Here is a 23,578-nt window from a genome sequence, read left to right on the forward strand (position 1 = left end):
TATATCAGTTTATTTTTTTGAAATTATATTTCAAATATTTTTATTTCTGTATATGTTTTTTTTTGTTCAACTGATGCAATAAACATTATTATTATTATTCTTAGAAAATAAATTCTAGAATAATTTTAAAATCTTTAGCTGAATTAATGTACTAGGACAACTGTGGACAAAATGCGGCTCCGAGAGCCGCATGTGGTTCTTCACTGAGTCAAGTGCGGCTCCCATTAAAACTTTAGTTTTATTAATGTGGTGCTCACTCCAGCCAGCTAATATGACGTCACCTACAAGTGTGTATTCTCTGTGTTGGCCTTCGGGCCTCGGACCCATTATACTGTAAGAAACCTTTGTAACATTTATATCCTATGTATCAATCTGTACCGTAACAAGCCATGATCTACTACAAATAAACATTTACTACGAGCATCACCAAATTAATAAAATATTAAAAAATATGCAATTTCATCAAACAATTAATTTGTTTATCTATTTGTGGCTTTCTTTGGACAAATGTGTGCTTATATACCCAAATGTATATTTAAATGGTATTTGTTTAGTTGAATCTAAATTCATTAATTTTACTCTAATTGCATGTTCAGGCAAGAAAGTCAGCAATGTATATAACGAACAATTTAATTAAACCGGCGATCGATGGAATTAAACTAATAAATTTCAATTGTAAACAAGAGTGCGTAACATGGTGGAAAATGTAGCAGATGTGATAATGGCTTTATATAATATATTTACACCACTAATCTTATAATATACATAATTAAACATATGAATATTAAACTATTAACTTGCAGAATTTGCTGTGCTTATGTAATGAATATTTGATAATAATATTCTAAGAAAAATATAACTTGAAAAATATTCACTCACTGTATTCTAAAGGCTTTATTTATTATTTTAATATTTTAGTAGTTACAAATTGAAAAAAGGTAATAGTTTAAGACATTATGTTTTCTTTCAGTTTATTTAATTTATAAGTTTTAATTTGTTACACTTAGTTGTAAAAAGCCTTCCAATATCATGGCACTTGAGTTACACGAAGTCTCGAATAATACGATACTTCTTTTGAACAAAAACTTATATAGTTAAGAACATATGTACATATAAACACTCATTGTATAAAGGTTTTAAGATTAAATGATCATTTATATCAACGTTTTCCAACATATTAGTTTGTAATTGCACTGCAACCCAACTGATAAGAGTATTTCACCAGTTATTTGCTTTGTAAGAAAGTGACATTAAAAATTTCACGTAAACATGGGTTCACGCAGGATTAAAAAAAAATAAAACAAATTGACAATAAGTACTTTTGGCCGAAAGGAACCGAATCAGTTTTTCCATTAAAAAAAAGATCAACTGATTTTCGTTACAATCACGGGACTTTTCATCTTATTCAACAAAGAGATTTGAAGGATTTTTTCGTACTTCGTTACAAACATTATTAATAGTGTGTCCGAGTTATAGAAATCTTTTATACAAAATGTTTGTGTCCATTCAAAGAGATGTTCATATTTTATACCATGTTTTTCTTTAATTAATGCATCAAAGAGAAAGCGTAGAGAAACTGATACTATTTTCTGTTTGTGAGAGAAATAAAGAAAGAAAGAGACAGAGAGAATGAGTGAGATATAGGAGCCGAATCCGTTTTTGTGCGAGCGCCCTGGGAATCCTGCAGGATTTGAATAAGAATATCATAGTTTCTTTTCGGTCGCAAAACGCTTTGTCCTCCCTCTCGCAGCTATTTTCATGGTAATTCCGCTGAAATAACAATGACTCCTTAGGAGAGCGTTCGCATTGCGGCATTGCATCGTTTACATATTTTGGAAATTTGTGAATACAAAATACTTATTATGGTGAAATACAATGCCCAACCTCGCGCAGAACTCCCCATGAATGCAGAAGCAAACAGACGGGAGACGCGACCTACTCTTCCTGGATACACTCCTCTTTTTTTTGCTTCATTATATTTTGTCAGTCCTCTTTGTCATACCTGCTTTTTCTTATGCATAACACGACGTGAATTTATTATTATTTATCACTCTTTATAAGAGAATGGAGCTTTATCCTCATTCTGGTCTGCTATTACTAACAATAACAGCTTTCATCAGATAAAGCCTGTTCTACAAAGTCGCAACGCCCTTGTGACTTCTAATTGTCTACTTTACTTTACATTCCCACCAGCTTAATAATAACATTAATTTTAAACTAAAATACAGTTGTGTTTATCATTACTGCATATATTATTGTTCTATTTATATTCCTTATTAAAATTATTCATGTGCAGACTTTAAATCATTATTTAATGAATAATTATTGTCTTACGTTATAAGATTAAAAATCCTTTTTTTATTTGAGAATAATTATAGTGCATGTTCGATCTGTCTGGATTTATACCTCACACAGTATTTTATATATTCTAGTTATGAAGTAATACATTTCCATAACTTAATCTCAAATTTAAAACATCAGTTCCTTTTGGGACAACTTTTATCTTTATAGAATTGAATGAACTGCAGAATTCTGTTACATATTCTTTATTTACATTTTTTACTATTCTTCTTGAAGTTCTAATTCTAAAAAATGTTACAATCTGTCTCTGTTATTCATGTGAAAAAATTAAAAAAATATCTTTAAATATATCTACAAAGTAGATTAAGATGACAACCTGTTTCACTAAAGAATCTGAAATAATAGAATCTTTGAATTATAGCAATATTTCGCACAGTCCGGCTTTGATCAGTACGGAACGATTCACTATGGTACGATTTGAAAATTTCTAAATAATATTTTTAGCAAAATATATATTTCCTCGAATAGTCCGATTTCACATAGTGCAGATTATTGGAGACATTTATTATCCGGAGTAAGTGAGGTATTGGTATTTAATACGTTGATTTCATTATAACTTATATTAATTACAAAATTGAGGAATTATGTTCTAAAAGATGTTAGAGTTGTATAAGGTTATATGTAAAATACATTATTTTTAAAAAAGAAATAACAGTTTCTGCTTAAATTATATTATTATAGTCATATTAAAAGCATAGAAATCTATTATATCAGTTTGCATCATTATACACTATAAAAAGCTTAAAAATAAATTTTGTTCAATGTTATGTTCAATGTATTTATTCTGAATTTCATTAACTAAAATGTATATATTGTATTGTCGCTTATAATTAATGTGTCACATATACATTTAAATAGCTGTTTGTGAATAATCAAGGTGTTTAAATTAACATAAGGATAATTGAATTCTCTAAAAGGAGGTTCGAGTTGAATGTGGAATTAATGTATATCATTATTATTTCAATTAACAAAATCAATGCAGGCATATAGTAATCGCAGTGGAATTTTAGGCGTCGAGCGAATGAATGCCTGCGGCTGTAATTAATAATGGCAATTAGCAATACTTTCTGTCTGCCTTCTATATGCCGGTTTAAGCACATAAGCACAGCCAGACGTAGACAAAATCAATACATAAATTACATTGACTCGAGCACTCGTCGTGTCGGATGAATTGCATTCGAACCGTAAATGTTTTCACTGCAAAAGTTTAAAACAATACAAATAGGATCAGAAAAATCATCATAAGGTAAAAGATTTATCTTTATTAATTATAACTTCGTTTTAATTAATAAATATTGCATGTATTTGCATGTTCGTCATATTAGAATTATAAATAAAGTATTTTTAATAAAAAAAAATATTTCTTTAAATTTCAGTGAAATTATTATATTTGAAGATGTTAGCAATATTTTAGTTAAAATTAAGTGTATTTTATTTTATTATATTAAAATTCTATTACATTTTAAATATATAATAGTTATGTAAACTATTATAATTATTTAATTCAGTAATGTTCTTAATACATCTTACATAATGCAGTTTGAGAAATGTGGTTTCACATAGTGAATTTGCAAACCAAACCAAACTTATGTAACTGTGGGTGCGTTAACACGTGGAAAAGTAATTAAGGCATTCGATTCCACAGAGCGAAATGGGAAAATGTTAAAAGAAATAGCACATCAAAGCAAGGGCGAACTGCTCTCATGAATCTGTTACACTAAAGGAAGAAAAAAAAGAAACCTTTTCCTCTCTGGCAACCCTGAATAACTAAGTTTTATCAGTAAGCAATAAATAAAACAAATATCTTAGAATGTATCTTAACAACCGACTCACGTAGTGAAAGTCGATTTGGACCCAAAGCAAACGGTTTCATTTTATGTTCGGACCACTTTATCGACTGCTCAACTGAACGTCATTACGTAGTGTCGCATCATTATTAAGAGAATATATTTTGTTTTGAAGCAAATATAAATGACAACAATTAAATAAAAATAATAATATAAAAGCTATTGATCATAGGTTTTTACGCCAATTCAAAATATTTATAATAAAATCTCACTTAAAATATAATAAAGTATAATTTCTGCTCAATATTATTAATATTCAATCAATGGGCTTAATTAATTTATTTTTTTGTTAATATAATAATTTAAAAAATATAAATGTTTTTTCTTTAATTATATATAAATTTTGCTTTGTTTAATTCTAATAATCTTCTTAAAATTAATTAATTAAATTCCCGTCAGGTTTATATTCCTGACATTTCAGATTTGTCAAGTATTTAAAAAAATGTTATAAGTCAAAATGGTGTCCCAAAAAAAACTGACATTTTAAATTTGCCGTCAGTCTCATTGAAAAGCTTTATATGCATCCTCGAAGGATTAAATTGGACTTTACTAATTCGAAAATGAAAATGTTATAGTTAATGAAATTCATAAATCATGTGATTTGAGCTAGACTTCTTTTTTGGGGTTATCTGAATGATATAGGGTACAACCACAAACCATTGAGGACCTCAAACATGAAATTCTGCACAACAATGCCGAAATTTCACAGAAATTATGTCATCTTGTTAAAGAAAAATTCATCAAAAGAGTAATCATTATGCAAAGAAGACAGGAGCATAACTTCCTTGTCTCTACATTCTTATAAAACAAAAATATTATTAAATAGAAAATGTGTTTTATTAGAAAAACAAAATATCAGTACATTTTTTGGACACCATTTTGACTTATAACATTTTTTTAAATACTTGACAAATCTGAAATGTCTGAGATTTTGCAATTACTAATTTAAATATACTTATATATCATAATTTCAGATAACTTAACAAAAGGGTAGTAAATATAAAAATAATAACCTTTAAGTTTTATTAATTTGATATAAATAAATGTTATAAATTAAACCTCTCTGCTAAATAAAAAATACGCGCAATTTGTTTTCAAACGGAATCTATCGATTATCAAATATCAAAAGGAAAAATTCATAACATTGACCAAAGTTTTCCAAAATAAACATAAAGTTATCAATATGTGAAAACCGAAATTACTTTCTTGCCAACTCAATATTATTTAAATTAAAAAAACGGCTTATTTCTAAAAGATGTATGAATAATATTTGAAACCGCAATCGAGGACTTAAAAACCGAATAAAATAAATACTACGTGTGTATTTTTTTAAATTTATTTTTATTTTCCTCGATTTTATTTTGGTTTGTTTTGAAATTTCCAAACTGAACTGTAGTGAATCCGCACTGATTGAAGCAGCATTATTTGAGGTATTGTTGTAATGCTACAAAGCATATGTCTTCATTACTGGATTTGATTATACGTTAAGGTTTTGATGTATAAGTTTTGTTTGGTGTTGGGTGATTGAATGAAACAAAACATTAGGATAATTGGATACGGCATTGGCGGATGCGCCGGGACAACAACAATTCCCATATTTACCATAAATGAAAGGGCAAATTAATTTGGCTTGCAATTTAATTAATAATACGGCACGCACTCCGTCCTACTAATTAATTAATTAAAGGTATTGCACAGGGGGATATTTAACAATGTTTGGTTTCGGTTTGGCGCGAAAGTTTGCTAATCGCCAACTATCTGTGATGTTGTGCATCATCACCATCCCAGCAGCTTTTCATTACATGCCAGAGCCGAATTCCGGTCGCGAAATATCGGCGAGTGGCGGCTGTGGATGTGTTGGCGTCGGAGGCGGCGTTGCGACGCGACTATCGCGTCTCTTCACCCGTCTCTATGGCAACGGGGCCACTGTTTATTGGCGATATCACAGTTTGTTAGGGCAAACAGCTGTCGGTGACAGGTTTAGTTCCCAACTGCATTACCATTCCGTAGATAGAGTCGTACTCTTTACAAAAAAACCTCGTTCCACATGCAAAACATGAGACAATATGGCATTGTTAGACTAATTTGCACGTGCGTGCATCGCAGCAGGCTCTTACCATGCACAAGTTCTGAATGTTTGATTATATATAAACCTATTAATTGCTTTGAAAAAACTATGAAATTCAGTATATGTCCAATAAAGAAGTTCAATTTATTGTGTTAGATTATATAATTGAAATATTTTAATTTTAACATTTCAAGTAATATTTGTTCAGGAAATTAAGTGAAAACTGGTAGTAATTGTTGAGAGTAGTGAATCTAGCTAAAAGTAAATGCGAATATGTAAAGTGCAGGAAATTGGTATATGAAAGTGGAATCCATGGGAAAGTAACATCTGAAGAATTAGAGGCTAATTTCAAAACCAAATTTTAGAATTTTCTGAAGAGCTGCGTAAAATGTGCCTGGGAATCGTTGAATTGAATGAAAGACTTGGGGGAGGATTCGAGTAAAAAGGACGAGACGGGACTCGTTGGGCGATGTCGGAGCTAGGGATGCGAGAGTAAAGAAGGAAAAGTGGGCCCATAGAATTTCCATACCTCCCACTCCACATCGTCTCTCTTATACGTGTATACATAAACCTACCCACGTCAAGTTACTCCCTCCGATCCTTGAGCAGGATATAATTCATCTCGGTCTATTGAGAATAAGATTGTTGTTGTTCCCCCAAGAGCATAAACAGTTACAGCAGGGACTGAAACCAGACGAATGAACATGCACGTACACTTCTTTTCTCCTAGAGTGGAGAAGAATCAATGATGTTCCATGACTAATCCTAATTCCGTTGACCTCCAGATGCAACGGCACGAGGATAAATCGACCGGAAACGGAAGCGTCGCTGCAGCCGGCGGTGCGTTCATATTTTTCCACGGATATTGTTTTGTGTACAACAGTACACGTTTCCCTGCACTGTTTAATATTTCGCGACATTTATTTTATCTCCATAAATTCCGTGCTCCTGAAATGTACTTAAACCGAAAAGATTTAAAATATAAAGTACACTCAATCCTTGTTGAAAACGGCTTTCGCTTCCAAGAGGAAGGGCACAATTTGAATGTTAAACATTTCGCATTTGTTTTCAAGTCGACCCTTTGTTCTAACCTTTTATTTCACACAGAGTAGTTGCTAGAGTAAAAAGTCAACACTTCAACTATTTTAAATACAACTAAATTATGTCTCATCTACTCTAAGACTTGATGGAATACCACACACAAAATGTCTAAATTATTTTAATTAATATATTATAGTGTTATTTCCTTGTACAATTAATCGAATACTATACATTTCTCACCGGACGTCACATTATCAAAATAAAAATTCATTATTCATTCATTATCAATCAATGAATCTATATTGACTTTAGCAATTTGAACATCTCTTATTCTTAATTTTAGAACATTTAAGGAAACAAGTCACTCATCTTTATTGGTTTACATCTATAAGATTTATAATATCAAATATTATTGGTTCACTGAAAATGTATTGATTTAATTGTTTTACATTTTCCAATAATTACAAGAAATTTTACAAAAAAAATGATAATTTATGTTTTTCAGAAAAATAATAATTAGATGTGTGCTTAATGATTATAAATTTATATAATACTAAGATGAAATATTTTAACATATTAGAATAACTACAATTGTATTCATTAATTAATGAGGATTCTCTACTCTTGTTAATATTATTACAAAAAGTACAACTCAATTTGAATAAATATTAAAGAAATATTGAAGTATAAATTTTTGCAATTACATTTTTTGATAAAATTAGTAATTTCATTAGTACTTTATAATAATTGCATTAAAAACATATAATATATATTAGTTATTAATAATAATATTAAAAATCTATTTCATATGTTTGTTAAGAATTATTTTGATATATGGCTTATAATTAATATATGTTTTAACCGTAGAACATTGCTCATTTATATAAACTGTGTTGTAACAACTTTCAACGGACAATGATACATTTACAAAGTTACTAGTCATTTATAAAACAACATTCCGTCATCCCGTGTGATATGAATAATGTGAATGAATTTAGAGTGTCCTAAACAAAATTTCAGAAATGATTAATAGCAAAAAATCATTATTTTGGTTTGGTATAAAATAATGAATAAAGCACATTTTTATTTCTTCAATTATATCAGCGTACATACTTAAACAATCGAATTAATATGTGTAATTATATATATAGATAATGGAAATACTTTTATTATCAATTTAAGAAGTGGATCAAGTTTCATATCTAAGATGTTCGTTAACCGAATCTTTTGCATAAATTGTATGATTTGTTTCAAGTCCGAACTGTTCGTTAATCAGTCATTAATTTTACTTGTAATAATGAATTAATCATATTAGTTTATTGTATTGATGGCGATTGAATAATATTTATATAAATATGAAAGTTAAGTTACATACGTCTATATAGCATCATGTCAAGCACTGCGGTTTTGATCTATCCGGATTTGCTATAGTTTGAAAATTTCAAAAGAAAGCAAATTTTAGTTGATATACATAGATGATCGTTCTTTTATTCATTATAAGAGATTCCCAGCCTAACAGTCCTTTATTTTCTGTTTGCTTCAATCTATCCCTAATTGTGTATGTTGTAATGTACAAATTAATCAAGTTACTGTTGATACTTAAATTATATTGATCCTTTTAAATATTATATTAGAATCACACTCAAGTCTCTTTTTGTAGTGTTTATTTTCATGCACTTTTAAAGTCGTCTATTAGCCATGTTTCAAACAGTGCGGCATATTGATAAAACCAATTATCCGGACAATGCGAGGTATTGCTATACTTGCATACCTCTATAATTTAATACAATAACCAATTGATATAACTTGGAAAGCATTATAAGAAAAACAGCAGCAATGTTAATAAATTTTAAAGAAATAATGACTTCATTTCACCATATAATTAATGTGTAATTACCATCTTCAATGTGTATGTAATAAGTAATTGAAAACGGTTAGTGGAAATGGGCTCCTCTTAAATAGAGATTTAGTTTATGTTTATCCAGGAAGTGGCATTTAGGACCCATAAAATAATTTCTCCATGCTCTCATTCTCCCAAACGCAATTACGAAAATAAATAACGGTTTATGCATTAAAATTATATAAATGTCTCGTAACGCCGCGATTTATTGCGCTCGGTTAGAGACCAAAAAGAAGAGATAGAAAAAAAAACGATCAAGAGTAAAAGATAAGTTTTGGGCTGTAAGGGCCGTGATATCCATAAAAATGATTCCAAGTGCATTCATATTGTATCATGGGTAGGGGTGAGGAGGAGGAGGAGGAGGAGGAGGAACAGGAGGCGGGAAGCGATATAATCCTTCGGCTATTCAAGCCAAGGGCAATAATTCACTTTTATGGACAACTTATGCGCGTCCACGGGAACGGGAGCCATCGCTGTGCTACTCATAGGGGAACCCCTGTCCTTTATACACCGGTATGAATTTTAATTCTGGGCCGGGCGCCCTTTTCGTCGCCGAAAATTTCGATTGCAGTTTAATTTCACGCTGAGCTGTGTAAATTCCGATGGCCGCTAATAAATTTCAGGCAGAGAGCGGAGGCGGCGGCGGTGGCGGCAACTCAATTTGTTCCCTAATTTCGTCACGGCGTCGGAGCACAACCTGATTTATCGGATCCTGCAGCGCTCCATACATCCCCATGTATATGTGTATGCATAGCTATCTGCAGGGATATTAAATATCCCTTCAAGAAGAAATAAAATGGTGGAAGTGGAAGGATGACAGAGCAGAAAAGAAAAGGAAAATGTGGATAGGTTCCTTAACGACAAATCGCGGATACCGGGTCGGCTTAAACCTAGGAATTCTTTGACAGTTTTCGCGTTCACACCCGTTTTATGGCTACTGTTTTATGGCCCTTTCCACACACCTCGATAAACACTAAATTTTATTGACGGTTTTACTATTTCCAATTGAAATGGTGCCTCTCGAAAAACACCTACAAAATGTTAAAAACTACAACGAATACTACTTTTTAAACATCCTCTTTCAGCGTAAACTCTCACAACTCGGAATGGATTAGCACAAGACCTGATTGTTTCAGCAGTAAATCGTTATTCTGTCTTTTTACCCCTCCTGAGATTTCATCGACATTTTCTAGATAAGTCCGGGCAATCTATTATTTGTTGATTGAATTTGTTATAAATTAGGTGTTGATGAAAGGGGCTGTGCACAATACTGTAATTTATTTGTCATTTTCAGCATTGCCACTCGCTCGAAATTTATGATTACCTAAGAGCAATGCAATTGTAAAATCAGGTTTGGCTCTCCCCCTCATCAGGGAACACCGACTGCGAGTTTTGCATTTTGATGAGACTCCCTCTCGAAACACGGGGTTAGGCTTTATTTAGTGCTATATAATAATGCTGGTGAAATTTATGACCTCGTTATTAGCAAGAGGCTAACAATGGTTCATCATATTTTTCACTAAAAAAAATACTTCCTGTATTTCAAGTTATCAATATGAATAGATATTTAATATTAGATGCTACAGATAATTTATATAGTATGAACTACTGTTATAATATATATTAATATTTGTATAACTGTTATTATATGAATACATTGATGGAACATTACAATCATTTGAAAAATACAAATGTTTTGAATGAAGGATCAAGTTGCGTGGGTGAATGGAAGAAATTCTTTCGGATTTCAAGATGGCGGTTTATCTTACTACATCTTACACTTCTATACTTAATACAATTCTTAATACTCTCACTTAAATTACTAAAGTAATAATGCTCTTCTCCATGCTTAACTCCTCCGAGCTAAGCTTCCTCGACAACTTCATTATGTACATTGTTGTCACCTTTCACAACCACTGTAGCGCTCAAACAACAAGTATTTATAAGTATAGGCTGCATGTGGCTCTTTTGTTGACAAACTGCGGCTCCCAGTTCCTATTCAGAATTTAAAAGTGGGTCTGATAACTTCATGTGGCTTTTGACCAGGTCCTACCTTTAAAAGCTTTTTCCTAATAATCATAGAATTACATTATGTATAAACTGTAAATCAATAAAATATATACGAAAATTTTACTTCGATTTATTTTTCTGAGGAGAGTTGATGTTATTGATGAGAGGAAAATTTATGATGTACTATCGGACGCGTATTTGTTAACGCGCGCAGGATAAAAGGGCGCAGTAAAACAACATATACTATTATGTTCGGGAACTGAAGCGTTCGAGATTTCTATCTTCTTCAATCAAAGTATTTCATTTAGTTATTTATTATTATTTATATAGATTTTGATATGTTTTTAGATAATTAAGTTACTAATAATATAAAAAATCTTAGACAAAATTGAATTATGACTTATATTTTATATATATTGTAATTAAGGTTGTGTAAATATTAGAAATTTCAAATAAAATAGATATATGTACATTCATACCCTGATATAAGATAAATCAATTCCTTTCACAATATGTAGTTCAAACAGATTGATAATCCTGATAAAATGTAATCCATTATAAGGTGACATATTTGTTCTACCTGAACTTCCGTCCTATAAGTTTTAGCCAAGTGTAAGTAAACAATTGGCGTTAGAATTACTACATAATTTATATGTTATAACATTACTGAAATCGGTAAAATATATAATAACAATAGTCGTTTCTTGTATTGAGAAAAAAATACATACAGAAAATATGTAAATTAAAATAAAAAGAAAGTTTAAATAATAATCATTTTGTTATATTAATCGATGACCTAAATACAGCATAATAATGAACATTACAAAATAAGATTTAACAAGAGACAAAAATTTTTTTTTAGACATTTTATAGAATATTGTTATATATGATATTTTTTCAAGATTATATAAATATGGTATTACTATTCAATATTTAATATAATTAAAATTATTTATAATTTTTATACAGAATAGAACACAATTCGTGTGTGCTGACAATTAAAAAGCTGTTATTTAATACGATGACGTGAACAGAATATCGCTTCATTTATTTAGGGGAAATTAATCGAAAATACGATACTCGAAATGAATTATATATATAATATGCGCATAGTATATATAGCTATAGTTATATGTCTATATAATATATACAAAAGCAACGTATTTTAATTTATCCTCCAAATTGTGTAATTCAATTTATGGGCGAAAAATGTGCGTCAACTGGAACCGGCAGCAATTAATTTTATTGTAAATAAAATATTTCAATCGGTTAACCAACTGAAAAACTAAATTACTTTAAAAAAAAATGTATACAAATATTTCGTTAAATTCAATTTGAAACGATGATGAATTTTATTCTAATTTAAATATAAAAAAGAGAAATTTAATGTTTTTAAGTTATATTTGAAATGTAAAGTAAATAAAAGATAAACCAATTTAATTTTAGAAAATTAAACTTAAATACCTCACATAGTGCGGGTAATAAGTTAGGCACTGTTTGAAAATAATCGAGGATTTTAAAAACGCATAAAAAAAGATTTGTCTATATTAAGAAAAATAAAGATAATTTTTGTAGAAAAAATAATTGCTTGTTTTAAATCGGACTATAGTGAATCCGGAATGGTAGAAGCCGCACTATGCCTGTAGTTGTAGTTGGTTCCATGGATGCAAAGCTACAATTATGATTGGGAAATATATGGCAAATTCAGTTTAAGAACAGTATTTAAAAACGAACTATTCACTGTGTCTTCAACATATAAATTATTACAAATATTAAAGTATTTTAGTAGTAACATAAACATTAATTCTTAATGATTTCAATCATAATGAAAATTGACTGCTTCAATTTTGATGTATTGTTGTATGATAAATATAAAAAGGGTCTGTTCATTATTAATGGCATTTTTCGGTTTGTTGATTTTTTGGTAATTAGAATGATTGGCAGGAGAATTTTATGAAGTTTCGCATCGTCGCACTGACATTTCGACACGTACACGGAAAGTGCGAAACAAAAATTAGCGAACAAAAAAAAAAGAAAGAAGGAAAATGTGTGTACGAAACACGCCCTTCCTAAAATTAGTGGACCTTTCCGGTGGAAATGCCAAGTTCGACACCCTCTAAAAATAGTTGCAGGCAATTACCCAAAGTGAAGATAATGTGTATCCCGACGCCAGTAACAACTATTGGCTGGAGAGGCAAAGTTTTGTTAGTAGTTTGTTAAGGTCCTTAGCAGATTTACAAGAGAGACTCCTTCCTATTCGAGACCGACAACAAATAGTCACAAAAATAAAAATAAAACCTAGCCAAACACGAAGCTCTTGGGTCAACAATCGTATTTTGCGATATAAAGAAGAGCTTTGCGCGGCCGTATGTGTGTTTCGAGCTTTCCAAACAATCTGCTCACTCACATTCAATCGGAAAGTTTAAATTAAACCACTCCGACCGCATTAAATCATTATATCCCAACTTCAAGCCAACCAAACCACTCGGAGGGGAGAATTATGATGCAATTCTCTCTCACTCACTCGCTCAATGTGTCTCTCCGTTCCAAGTCTTCTTTTTTTTTGTTCATTTCTCTCTCACACAAAACCTCACACTTGAATCTCTCTTGCTTGAATATTACTAAAACCAGTCCTTTATTCTTCCTCAGGTCCCAACAATGGAGAAGTCCTGCTGAATCCACCAAACAAGAAAATCGGTAAGTGCCACGCATTATTTGCTTTTCATTTGGGACTAAATTAATATTCCTCCGAGGGAAGGAAAAGTTTCCTTTTTTGATGCGAATTTTGCGCCAACAAAGCTTCAGCATTATTTTATACTTCTCGCATTTATTTATTTTTTTGATAAACGTATCTTGTCGTTGCGGAGAACAATAACTTGAGAAGCTACTCCGCATTCAATTTTCGCAAACCTAATTTCCTTTATGCAATTCTGAATCGGCGGTATTGTATGTTAATGCTAATCTTATTACAATTAAAGTGCCATTGTATTGAGGCTGGAGTTAATAATCCGTTAATGTATTCTAATAAGGATAATTTGGGGACAATAAGGACTCCTACGTTGGCAAGTGGATGATTTGATTCCGAGGAATTTCGTTGCTTTTCATATACATATATACTCTCTTGTACTGTGCGTGCGGAGCAAACGAAGTACGTGAGGATTTTCGCTGCTCGAGCACGTATTTTATATCCTTGAAGCTAACAGGACGAAGTGGCGGCGGTCGCTGGATGCGGACGATTTCAATTCTGAAAAGTTTCAGGGATGCCCTTTACGGTATTTTTCAAGCTTCACCATCGTCCTGCAACAGGCATGCCTCAGGCATAGCGAACTGTCACATCGCATTTATTCCAGGATTAATTAGCCAATTTCTACGCTGTCTTCGGAGCTTATTTTCTTATAAATTACTCAAATTATTCCTCATTATAGAGGAATCACTTTTTCCTTTGAGCTTCCCTCTATTATCTCCAGCATAAAGAATTCACGCCCCATCATCTCTTTTTACGTACCTCCACTTTTTCATACTCTTTTCATTTTCACATCGCATCATTTTAATTAGCATTCAAATTAGCATTAAGTTTCAATCAACAATAAATAGGCACAATTAATAATTAAGGTTTTATTTTGTATTTTTATTATTGCAATAAAAATTATTATTATTTTATACAATATATAAATATTGATATTTTTAAGTGCATAATATTTGTTTTGTTAAGTTAAGACACTTTTTGAAAATTAACAATTAGATTTATTTGAAAGAGCTCCAGTCCTTTAGACATAGTTTCAAAATGCTTGGAAATAAAAATAAAAAACAATACTCAATTTATTTTATATTTCTTTGCAACACAAGATTCAGCAAATCTTCTAACTATATAAATTAAACAGCTCATCTAATCTACATTTTGTGTATGCTTGAGGGATTTGATGAAGTGTCATTTATATTTTAATTCGTCTTATAATTTTATAAAATAATTCCAATAAAATATTTTTTAATTTTCTTGGTCTACCCCGAAGTGGTAATAAATGCATTATTTTGAATTCAGTATTCTCATTAATTGATGTCTTAGACTATCTTATATAGTTCATTTCTCTAAAAAAAAGCATCCAGCATATTTCTAATCATTTTAATGTTTTTTTTCTCTTAACCTCTTAAAAAATGCGTCCTACAAAAATCTTGTTAATATCCTCTTGTTTTATTTCATTTAGAATTACTAATAAATAATTAAAATTAGAAGATCTGCAGTTTCGGAAATTATCAGTAACGAAGTAGACTTAGACCACTTTCTAAATAATGTTTTAAATAAGTTCAAAATTATCATATACAGGTATTCCCCGACTTAAAAACTAGTTTCGTTGCAAAGGGTTGTTCGTAAGTGGAATTTATTCGTAAGTCGGGCGAATTTTAAAAATTTCGAAATATACTTTCGTTACCACACTTTTTATCATAGTTTTTACTTTTATATATATTAAATTCCGTATTACTGACTGCGTGAATTTGAAAAAATAGATTAAAATAAACAAAATACTTACTTACAAATACTTTTCAATGTAGACATCATAATTATTTAGTAAAAACGACAAAAGAAACAAATGCAACAAAACACATCTTCCAACAATATTATATTTTATTAAAGAAATTATCAATTTTTCTATGGACAGTTAATTTTTTTCACTATATAGCTCCTTGTAACAAGTTAAAGCTTCGTAAATCGGGGGGATACTTGTACTTTAAATATACTTAACTGATTGTTTATGATATTTAAGATCAAATTATAAACGTTACTACAACTAAAAAAAATGGATGAAAATGGAATAAAAGGAAAAATATATCGTTTTAAACAAAACTGAATTTCATATATAATTATTAAAAATTATATATATTTATATAATTTATAATACGTAAATACTACAGTAATTATTGTGCTTTTATATCGCAATTACTGAAAATATTAACACATAAAATATTTGTTATTTTTACAAAATTTGTTAATCAAAATTTTTGAAGAACGTAATCTAGAAAATATTTTGATATTATAAACAAATTTAAAATGTTATTCTTTTAACCTTTCGTAACATAATCTGATGTAAGTTTTGAAAGATTGCATACTATCATTTTTATTATAAATATATGTATAAATAACATGTATACTTTTTTTTCTCAATTATATTTATTAATACTGATAAAAATTATACATTTTTTTTAATTAATATAAATTACACATGAGTGGAAAAAAGATCGATTAATTGTTTTTTAAACTTTAACTACTTGCGCCCTGACGTTTCTATCTACAACTCGCGCGATGTATTTTATAAACCAGATGTATTACTGCCAGATGGAGTGCATAAATGATTGTATTACAGCAAGAAAAAACGTTTTCATGTTAACTAATGTTTTTTTATAGAAATCTATTGTAGATCATGCCAGCACAAAATATTTCAGAGCCTGTGCCTTCGTTTTTGCATAGTTCCAAAAAATGGGTATGATTCTGTTTCTTATACCCAGGTAACAATAAGAGGCCTAATAGTGCTAGCATGTTTGTGCAACTACAGAGCAAGAACGAACGTCCAGAAAACAATGTATGTCGAAGTCAACACAATACTGCACCAGAGTTTAGTAAACACTTTGGACATATTTTATGTAAAGTTTCATTGATGGTGGAAAGAGAATATAGATGTGGTATCATTTCTTAGAACATTGGTTTATAATAACATTAAAGATAATAATTGTTTTACTAATTAATTATAGTATACATATTTAGAGAAATTTAGACAAAAAATGTTTCTTCATTATATATTTAATTAATACAAACAAATAAAGACTATATTTTAAATGAAATTAGAATAATAAATTGCTTATCAAATAGATTGTAAAGATAATAAAATTTGATAATAAAAAAGAAGTTCTATAAATATATTTCAATTATGATTAATTTTTAAGAAAATAATCAATATTTACCAAAAAAATAAGTGTTGTAAGGTAGAACGTTAAATTGTAATTGGAAATTGTCTATCCCGTTGATTAAATTTACACGCGACACTGTGTCGAAGTAATTAAATTTTGACGCGATCTTCCCAATAATGTGATTACGTGGATGATGACTTGTGAACATCAAAATATCGCGCAAGTTTGATCGCAATTAGGGAACGCGCAGCGAGAAAAATGGATTGACAGCAATTAAGATCGTGTAAATTCTATCGAGAGACGTGCCAAATGCGTTCGATGTATGTTTTAGATCAATTTTATTCTTCTTTTTTTTTTCTCTCTTATTGATCTTTTCAGGCAGATGTAAACGGTGAGAGACGACGTCATTCATTTTCTCCAGCCACTCGGAAAATACCCTTTTCTGCTTGAATTTATTTTCCCTTCATCATCTCATGGTTCTCATTTTATTCTATTTTCTGAGAGTCTAGGGTCGTCATTCTGTAGAAACCCTACATATTTTCTTAATAAATATGAAAATTATGTATGTACTCTGCAAGTGTGTTATTTGAAGTGAGTGCGAGGTATGTTTGAAATGCTATAATCCAACTAGCGAAGGAGTGACGTAATAATGAATGATTCACAAAGCGTTCCGGCTGTCTAGGGTTGTTTAGATAGACGCATTCAAGTAACGTACATCGCACGATGCATGTGTAGATTAGGGCTTTTCTGGCGGCATTTTGAATGCTGCGTATGCAATGTTTATACAAAGCTAAAATAAACCCTTGATCTGGCTTACGGGGATGACAGTCCAACGTAAGGATTACACACGGATGTGTACATATACAAATGGGGCGGCAATACATAATCCAAACACACCAGATTAACTACCAGTCACTGAAGTTTATAGTTTAACAAATCATTTATCATGATACTTATTCCAAAACAAACCTCAAATCCAACTAACTTAGCAAAAATTGTTTCTTTTACTGTGCATCCAGCTTCCCTATACTCATTGGCAATAAATTGATGAAAAAGGAATGCTACAACGAAAAAGGACACATGCATTCAATTTGCTAGGTTCATTGTTAACTTAAAGTTAATTTAAATAGTTTCCATTGTCTGTGTGTGTTAAAGTTTTCCTTGCTCAATTTAAAATGGCACACATTCTGTGTGTATTTATAAACTTGTTTCAAACTCCAAATTCTCGTACACCAGTTGAATTCCCTCTTCTCGTCTCCATAGTTAGAAATAACGAACTTCAAGCTCGCATATCATTATATACAAATTGTTGCGTCTTCCAAAATTACTAAAGTTCTACTTCAATAAATAACTGTCATAAAGTTATATGTGTTTGATGTAGCATAAAATCAAATAATATTGTTTATACTACATACATTCAAACCTGTTTTTATTATTTTCATAATTTATTATTATATATTAATTAGAACTGATTAGAAACTCAATTAAATTAATAAAAAGTACATATTTCTTTTGTGGTTTTTAAATATAAGATATTTTTTAATTAATGTTACAAATGAATGAATAGTTACATAAAAATTGTATGAAAAAAAGCATAATTAGTTCAACATAATAAATAATAACAATATCAATTACAAAAACAAAAAAATAATAATTTAACATTTCCATACAATTATAATGAAACAAAAAACTCAACTGCTAAACGGCTATTGATCATAGGTCTTTCTGCCCTAAGTTCTACTAATTACACAAATTTACTTTTTACCCGATAGATTCGTTCCTGAAAAATCTGTGTAATAAAAACCTTAAACCATAAACCTTTCTATGAGTAAAAAAGTGGTTTCCCAATTCGCTATTTGGTTGAAGATGTGCTCCTGATCAACAACCTTTATTATTCTCAAGTTCGTATAATTCATCCATTTCGCTAGTTGTGGCAAATGGGTAACAATATAGTCAAATTGCGTAAAAAGGATCCATGTAGAAATAGGTTTAAATTTTATATTATATTATTCATTTCAAATGCATATTAAATAGTAACATTAACATTTTTATTGAAAAGAAAACAGAATATTTGTGTGATAATTTTGAAAATATGAAAAAAATCAGTTTTGTTGTAAGATTTTAGAACTAGGTAACAAATTAATGAAAGATATATGAAGTGGAAGAAATGGTACGTTGGTAAAAAGTATTAATAAATACGTAAAATGTCTAATTTATAAGTCTCATTAAATCAAAAGTTAAGAAAAAGAAAGTATATATTTTGAAACCATTTTAATTTGAAATAAAAAATATACTAAAAATCGGTTAATTGTATTTTTTGTATTTTACTTTTGTCGAAAATTGTTAATATATAAATATATTTTTCCAATTATTAGGAATAGTAAATAATAAATAGAGCACAAATTATTGAATAAAGCAATATAATTGTGTTAATTTCTAAAGTAAATACTCTTTAAAATTATTTGGCTATAATCACAACTATGTTTGAATTGAATGTAATATCATATACTGAACTACATAAATTTTATAAGAATACTAGAAAAAAAAAATAAAAAAATTAATACAATATAATTAAATAATTATAACTATATAAATAAAAAGTTTAATAATGACATTTTAAAAGAGTATTTGTAGCAAGTGCTGTTTATATTATTTATTCGTTAAAACCCCCAATGGTGTTGGCGAAAATTGAAAACCAGATTATATTAATAAAGTTTCAGAATAAAATTAATTTAGAATTCTCGTGAATTTGTTTCGACAGCGTCAGGCACTTTAGTGACCAACATATGATTATATACATTAAAATTTGCTTTATTAATATAAATATTTATTTATTTTAATAATAATTATAACAGATTTTAATAATTAATATACATCTGTTAAAATATTATATTAATTATGATAATAAATGGTAAAAATGCAAATGGTGTGTGAATTTATTGGTAAATTTCCCCAATAAATATTATTGAACAAAGGCATTTTTTCAATAAAAAGTATGTTTTTTACTACGAGACGTTATTTTTACCACACTTTAATTATTATAAAATATAGTTTATAACTTTATCAATTTTTTGATTTCATAAATTTGATTATAAGGAAACCTAACATTTATGCATTTTTAAAACTTGTTACATTAAGGAACTTTGTTGCTAGTAAAAAATATCGAAGCTTGTATAATGGTGAAGTGTATTAACTTAGGATGCGATTGAGAGGAGAAATCTTGAGATACTTTTGATTTGAGGGTAATGCAATATGAATATCCAATTTTTCTATTCCCTACGAAGTTTTCAGCTGGGAAAGTTCGCTTTGCGCGGTCCTAGATGGAATGATTGATGGGAGAATTTAACTAGAACAGTTTGATGTTTATGATACGTAATTTATTTATTTTTTTATTTATTTCATATGTATAATATAAGAATACAATCTTTTTACAAGAAGAAAAAAACGTGGACAGTGTACTATGCAGGCAGTAGTATAAATAGAAGAACACAATAGTTTAGCTGAGGGTCGACATAAAAGGGGGATCAGGTCAGGGTTCTTGGCAGGCAGTTGGATTAATGCGGAGCGGTCAAGTAGGAGGAGTAGACGGGTGATGGTATGGAAACGGGAACAGGGACTGAGACGGGATGCGGTATGGTCCTGTGAACAACGGCGTTGAAGCCGTTGTGAGGATCTGCGGTGTAGTCGACGGTACGTCTGGAACCATCGGGATCTACGAGGCTGTATTGTCCACGGACTACATTGCCGGCACGGATTTCGTGCTGGTTCTTGTAGTCACCAGTCGATGGGTCGTTGACATCGTAGGCGTAGGTGTAGTGAGGGTTCGGGTCGAATGGTTCCACCCTAGCTGCGACTACTGCGGGAGCTGCTACTACCGCCGGAGCCGCTCTGATTGCAGAGTATTGGGCGATACCAGGAACGATGGCAGATGGAGCTGAGGCATAACCTGATGACACCGCCGCCCCCGATGCCGTTGCCACGTTCACCGAAGAGCTGGCTGTTGCCGCCGCTGCCGGTGCGACCACCAGGGGCCGGCTGACCGCAACAGTCGGGTGGTTTACTGCACTTGCATAACCATTCGATTGCACTTGATTAGTTGCAATGAAACCACCGCGGACTAAAGCGATTACCGCACACAGTACAATCACCTATAAACATATTAACACATGCAATCTAAACATTTTCATCAATTACATAAAGTGTTATATAGCAAACGCTATCGGACCCATGGATCGACTCGAATTACAATAACCCTTTGTACGCGTTTGCCTTTATTCACCCTCGTCGCCCCTTTTTTCCTTTTACTTTCCGTTTCTTTTGTGCAATCTTAATTATACATAGACCAAGAAAAAAAAACATTTCGCGAAGGAAAGAAACCCAAGTTTAATAAATCTTTCACGCATTTGTAAATTCGTATTTAATTCGATTTTAATTTAACCAATTCGCAAAGGTGTGAGCTTACAACAGCTGCTTTCATGTTCTCACAACTTACATTATTTTCTGACCATAATAAAAGTAAGTTTGAAATATCCGTTTCATGCTTATATTTGATTATGATTATAATGAAAAAAATTATTGTATGTGAATTGTAAATAAATATAAATTCTACTTTAAAATCGAATATTATATGAATAAAATACATATATTTCTGTGGGCATTAGACAATAAATTATTAATTATATTTTATTGATTATATAATATATAATTATGGTATTAAATATATTTTATACACTTTTCAATAATGACATAAAATATGTTTTTCATAATGTATATAAACTAATTTTCTTTACTGATTAATATAACTATAATAATAAAGTAAAATTTATCATAGACATATGGAAATAATAATAAGAATTATATTTAAATAGTAAATTTGTGGTGAAGAGAAAAATGCTATATGATATAATAATTCTTAATTTATTAATTCAAATAATGTTTTGAACGTGACAATGTAAGCGTTTATTTTGTCTTTAAAATTATATTTTAATAGTTATTCATTTTTGTAGAAGATGATCGAAGAGTGCAAAGTAGAGTGACGCGATAAGAAAGAGAAAAGTAAAGATGAAGAGAATGTAATAAGGCACTTTGGAAGTCGTTGAGGGTATTTTTATGATGGGCATAAAGCGATCATCAGCATCCAATGTGTATTACACGGAGTCGGCTCGTAAAGTCTGAACCGTCGACAAATTGGATATAGAAATTGGTTTTTCCTTCTTACCTTTGCCGTCATGTTCACTCTTCGGTTGGGTCACTCTCTTTCTCACTCTCACGTGTTGAGTCGTGGTTAGTAGTGTAGATGTCTGCTTAAGAACTGATAAGGTATACGGGGTCGCGGCGCCCTTTTATACCGGACCTCCTTACATGTACACGATATGGCCGTTATGCAATTCTTCGGACGGCGATCACACGATACCTCTGGGAAACGATATACGCCGGTGTTGCTTACATCCGAGGCCCTGAATCTCGCCGCTCAGATCCATTGTTTTTATTAAAAACTCTGTCTCCTCTACTTTTCTATTCATTGCAAAAAATTGTGAATACAAATTTTTGACCAAGCGTGATTCAAAATCCTCAAATATAACGTTTACTTTAATTCCAATAATCTTAATAAAATAAATAATAGAAAGAATATATCAGTACTATAATAAACAATAACAGAGTTTTTTTTTATATATAAAGAAATACATCAGTTTTTAGTAATATTTAGTATATCAATAGGATATTTTATCAAGTTTTTTAAAGTTCTCACAGAAAATATTTTTTTAATTTTCATACTAGTATTTTCTCATTATTTTCCTCATATAACACTATATATACATATTTGTAAACTTATACCATTGCATTATTAAACTAGAATACAATTTTCTCTCTACATCAATCTTAACTATACCAAATGTTCCTATAAATAAAGATTTACATATATGACAAATATATAGGTTATACTTGTACTTGAAAATGACAAAATATGAAGAAAGTAATGTTAATAACAGCAGCAAATATAACAGACTTCATTTATAAAATATACAGTTTTGTTAATTGTAATTAAAAATAATGAGTACAAAAAAATTATGTTGAATTTTATGTTTTTTATGTTTAACTTTTCCAATATTTATTTGGGTATTTACATAAATAAGTACCGGATTTTAATTTCTGATTTAGCAAGAAGAAGAAGAAGCAAGCAAGACATTTGTCGTATATCTCTCGAGATAACGGGAAATACAAATCTTCCCGAGAAATACCAAGGATGACTCTCTATTATCTATTAATTAACCAATTTTCATTAAATCTTAAATTATTTATTTAGATATTTTTTTAATCGATGTTACAGATATTACAATACACTTGTAGAAACTTATTATATAGATATGATTGATTAGCAACGAAAAATAAAAAAATTAGCAACCAAATTCAAATAATAGATTTTACTGAATAGCTTCCTGATTTATGATTAAA

At 30.2% G+C, this 23,578-nt stretch overlaps 2 protein-coding genes across 3 annotated transcripts in view; one reads left to right on the forward strand and one right to left on the reverse strand.

Annotated features, from left to right (window-relative positions):
• Positions 1-23,578, forward strand: part of LOC108566937 (tyrosine-protein phosphatase Lar) — a 430,502-nt gene that overhangs the window by 59,739 nt on the left and 347,185 nt on the right. For both annotated transcript variants that reach the window (XM_017927080.1, XM_017927085.1), the window contains one exon: positions 13,877-13,924. The gene's annotated coding sequence lies outside the window, so the exon portion shown is untranslated. The remainder of the gene's footprint in view (positions 1-13,876; positions 13,925-23,578) is intronic.
• On the reverse strand, positions 20,565-22,435 carry LOC108566940 (cuticle protein 7-like). Its single transcript, XM_017927088.1, has 2 exons — positions 22,344-22,435; positions 20,565-21,273 (listed from the first exon to the last, which is right to left on the reverse strand). The coding sequence occupies exons 1-2, from the start codon at positions 22,353-22,355 to the stop codon at positions 20,680-20,682; spliced, it is 606 nt and encodes a 201-aa protein (XP_017782577.1). The 5' UTR covers positions 22,356-22,435; the 3' UTR covers positions 20,565-20,679.

Source organism: Nicrophorus vespilloides, unplaced genomic scaffold, assembly GCF_001412225.1.
Source record: "Nicrophorus vespilloides isolate i.1.1-1 unplaced genomic scaffold, Nicve_v1.0, whole genome shotgun sequence".
Taxonomy (NCBI): Eukaryota; Metazoa; Arthropoda; class Insecta; order Coleoptera; family Silphidae; genus Nicrophorus; species Nicrophorus vespilloides.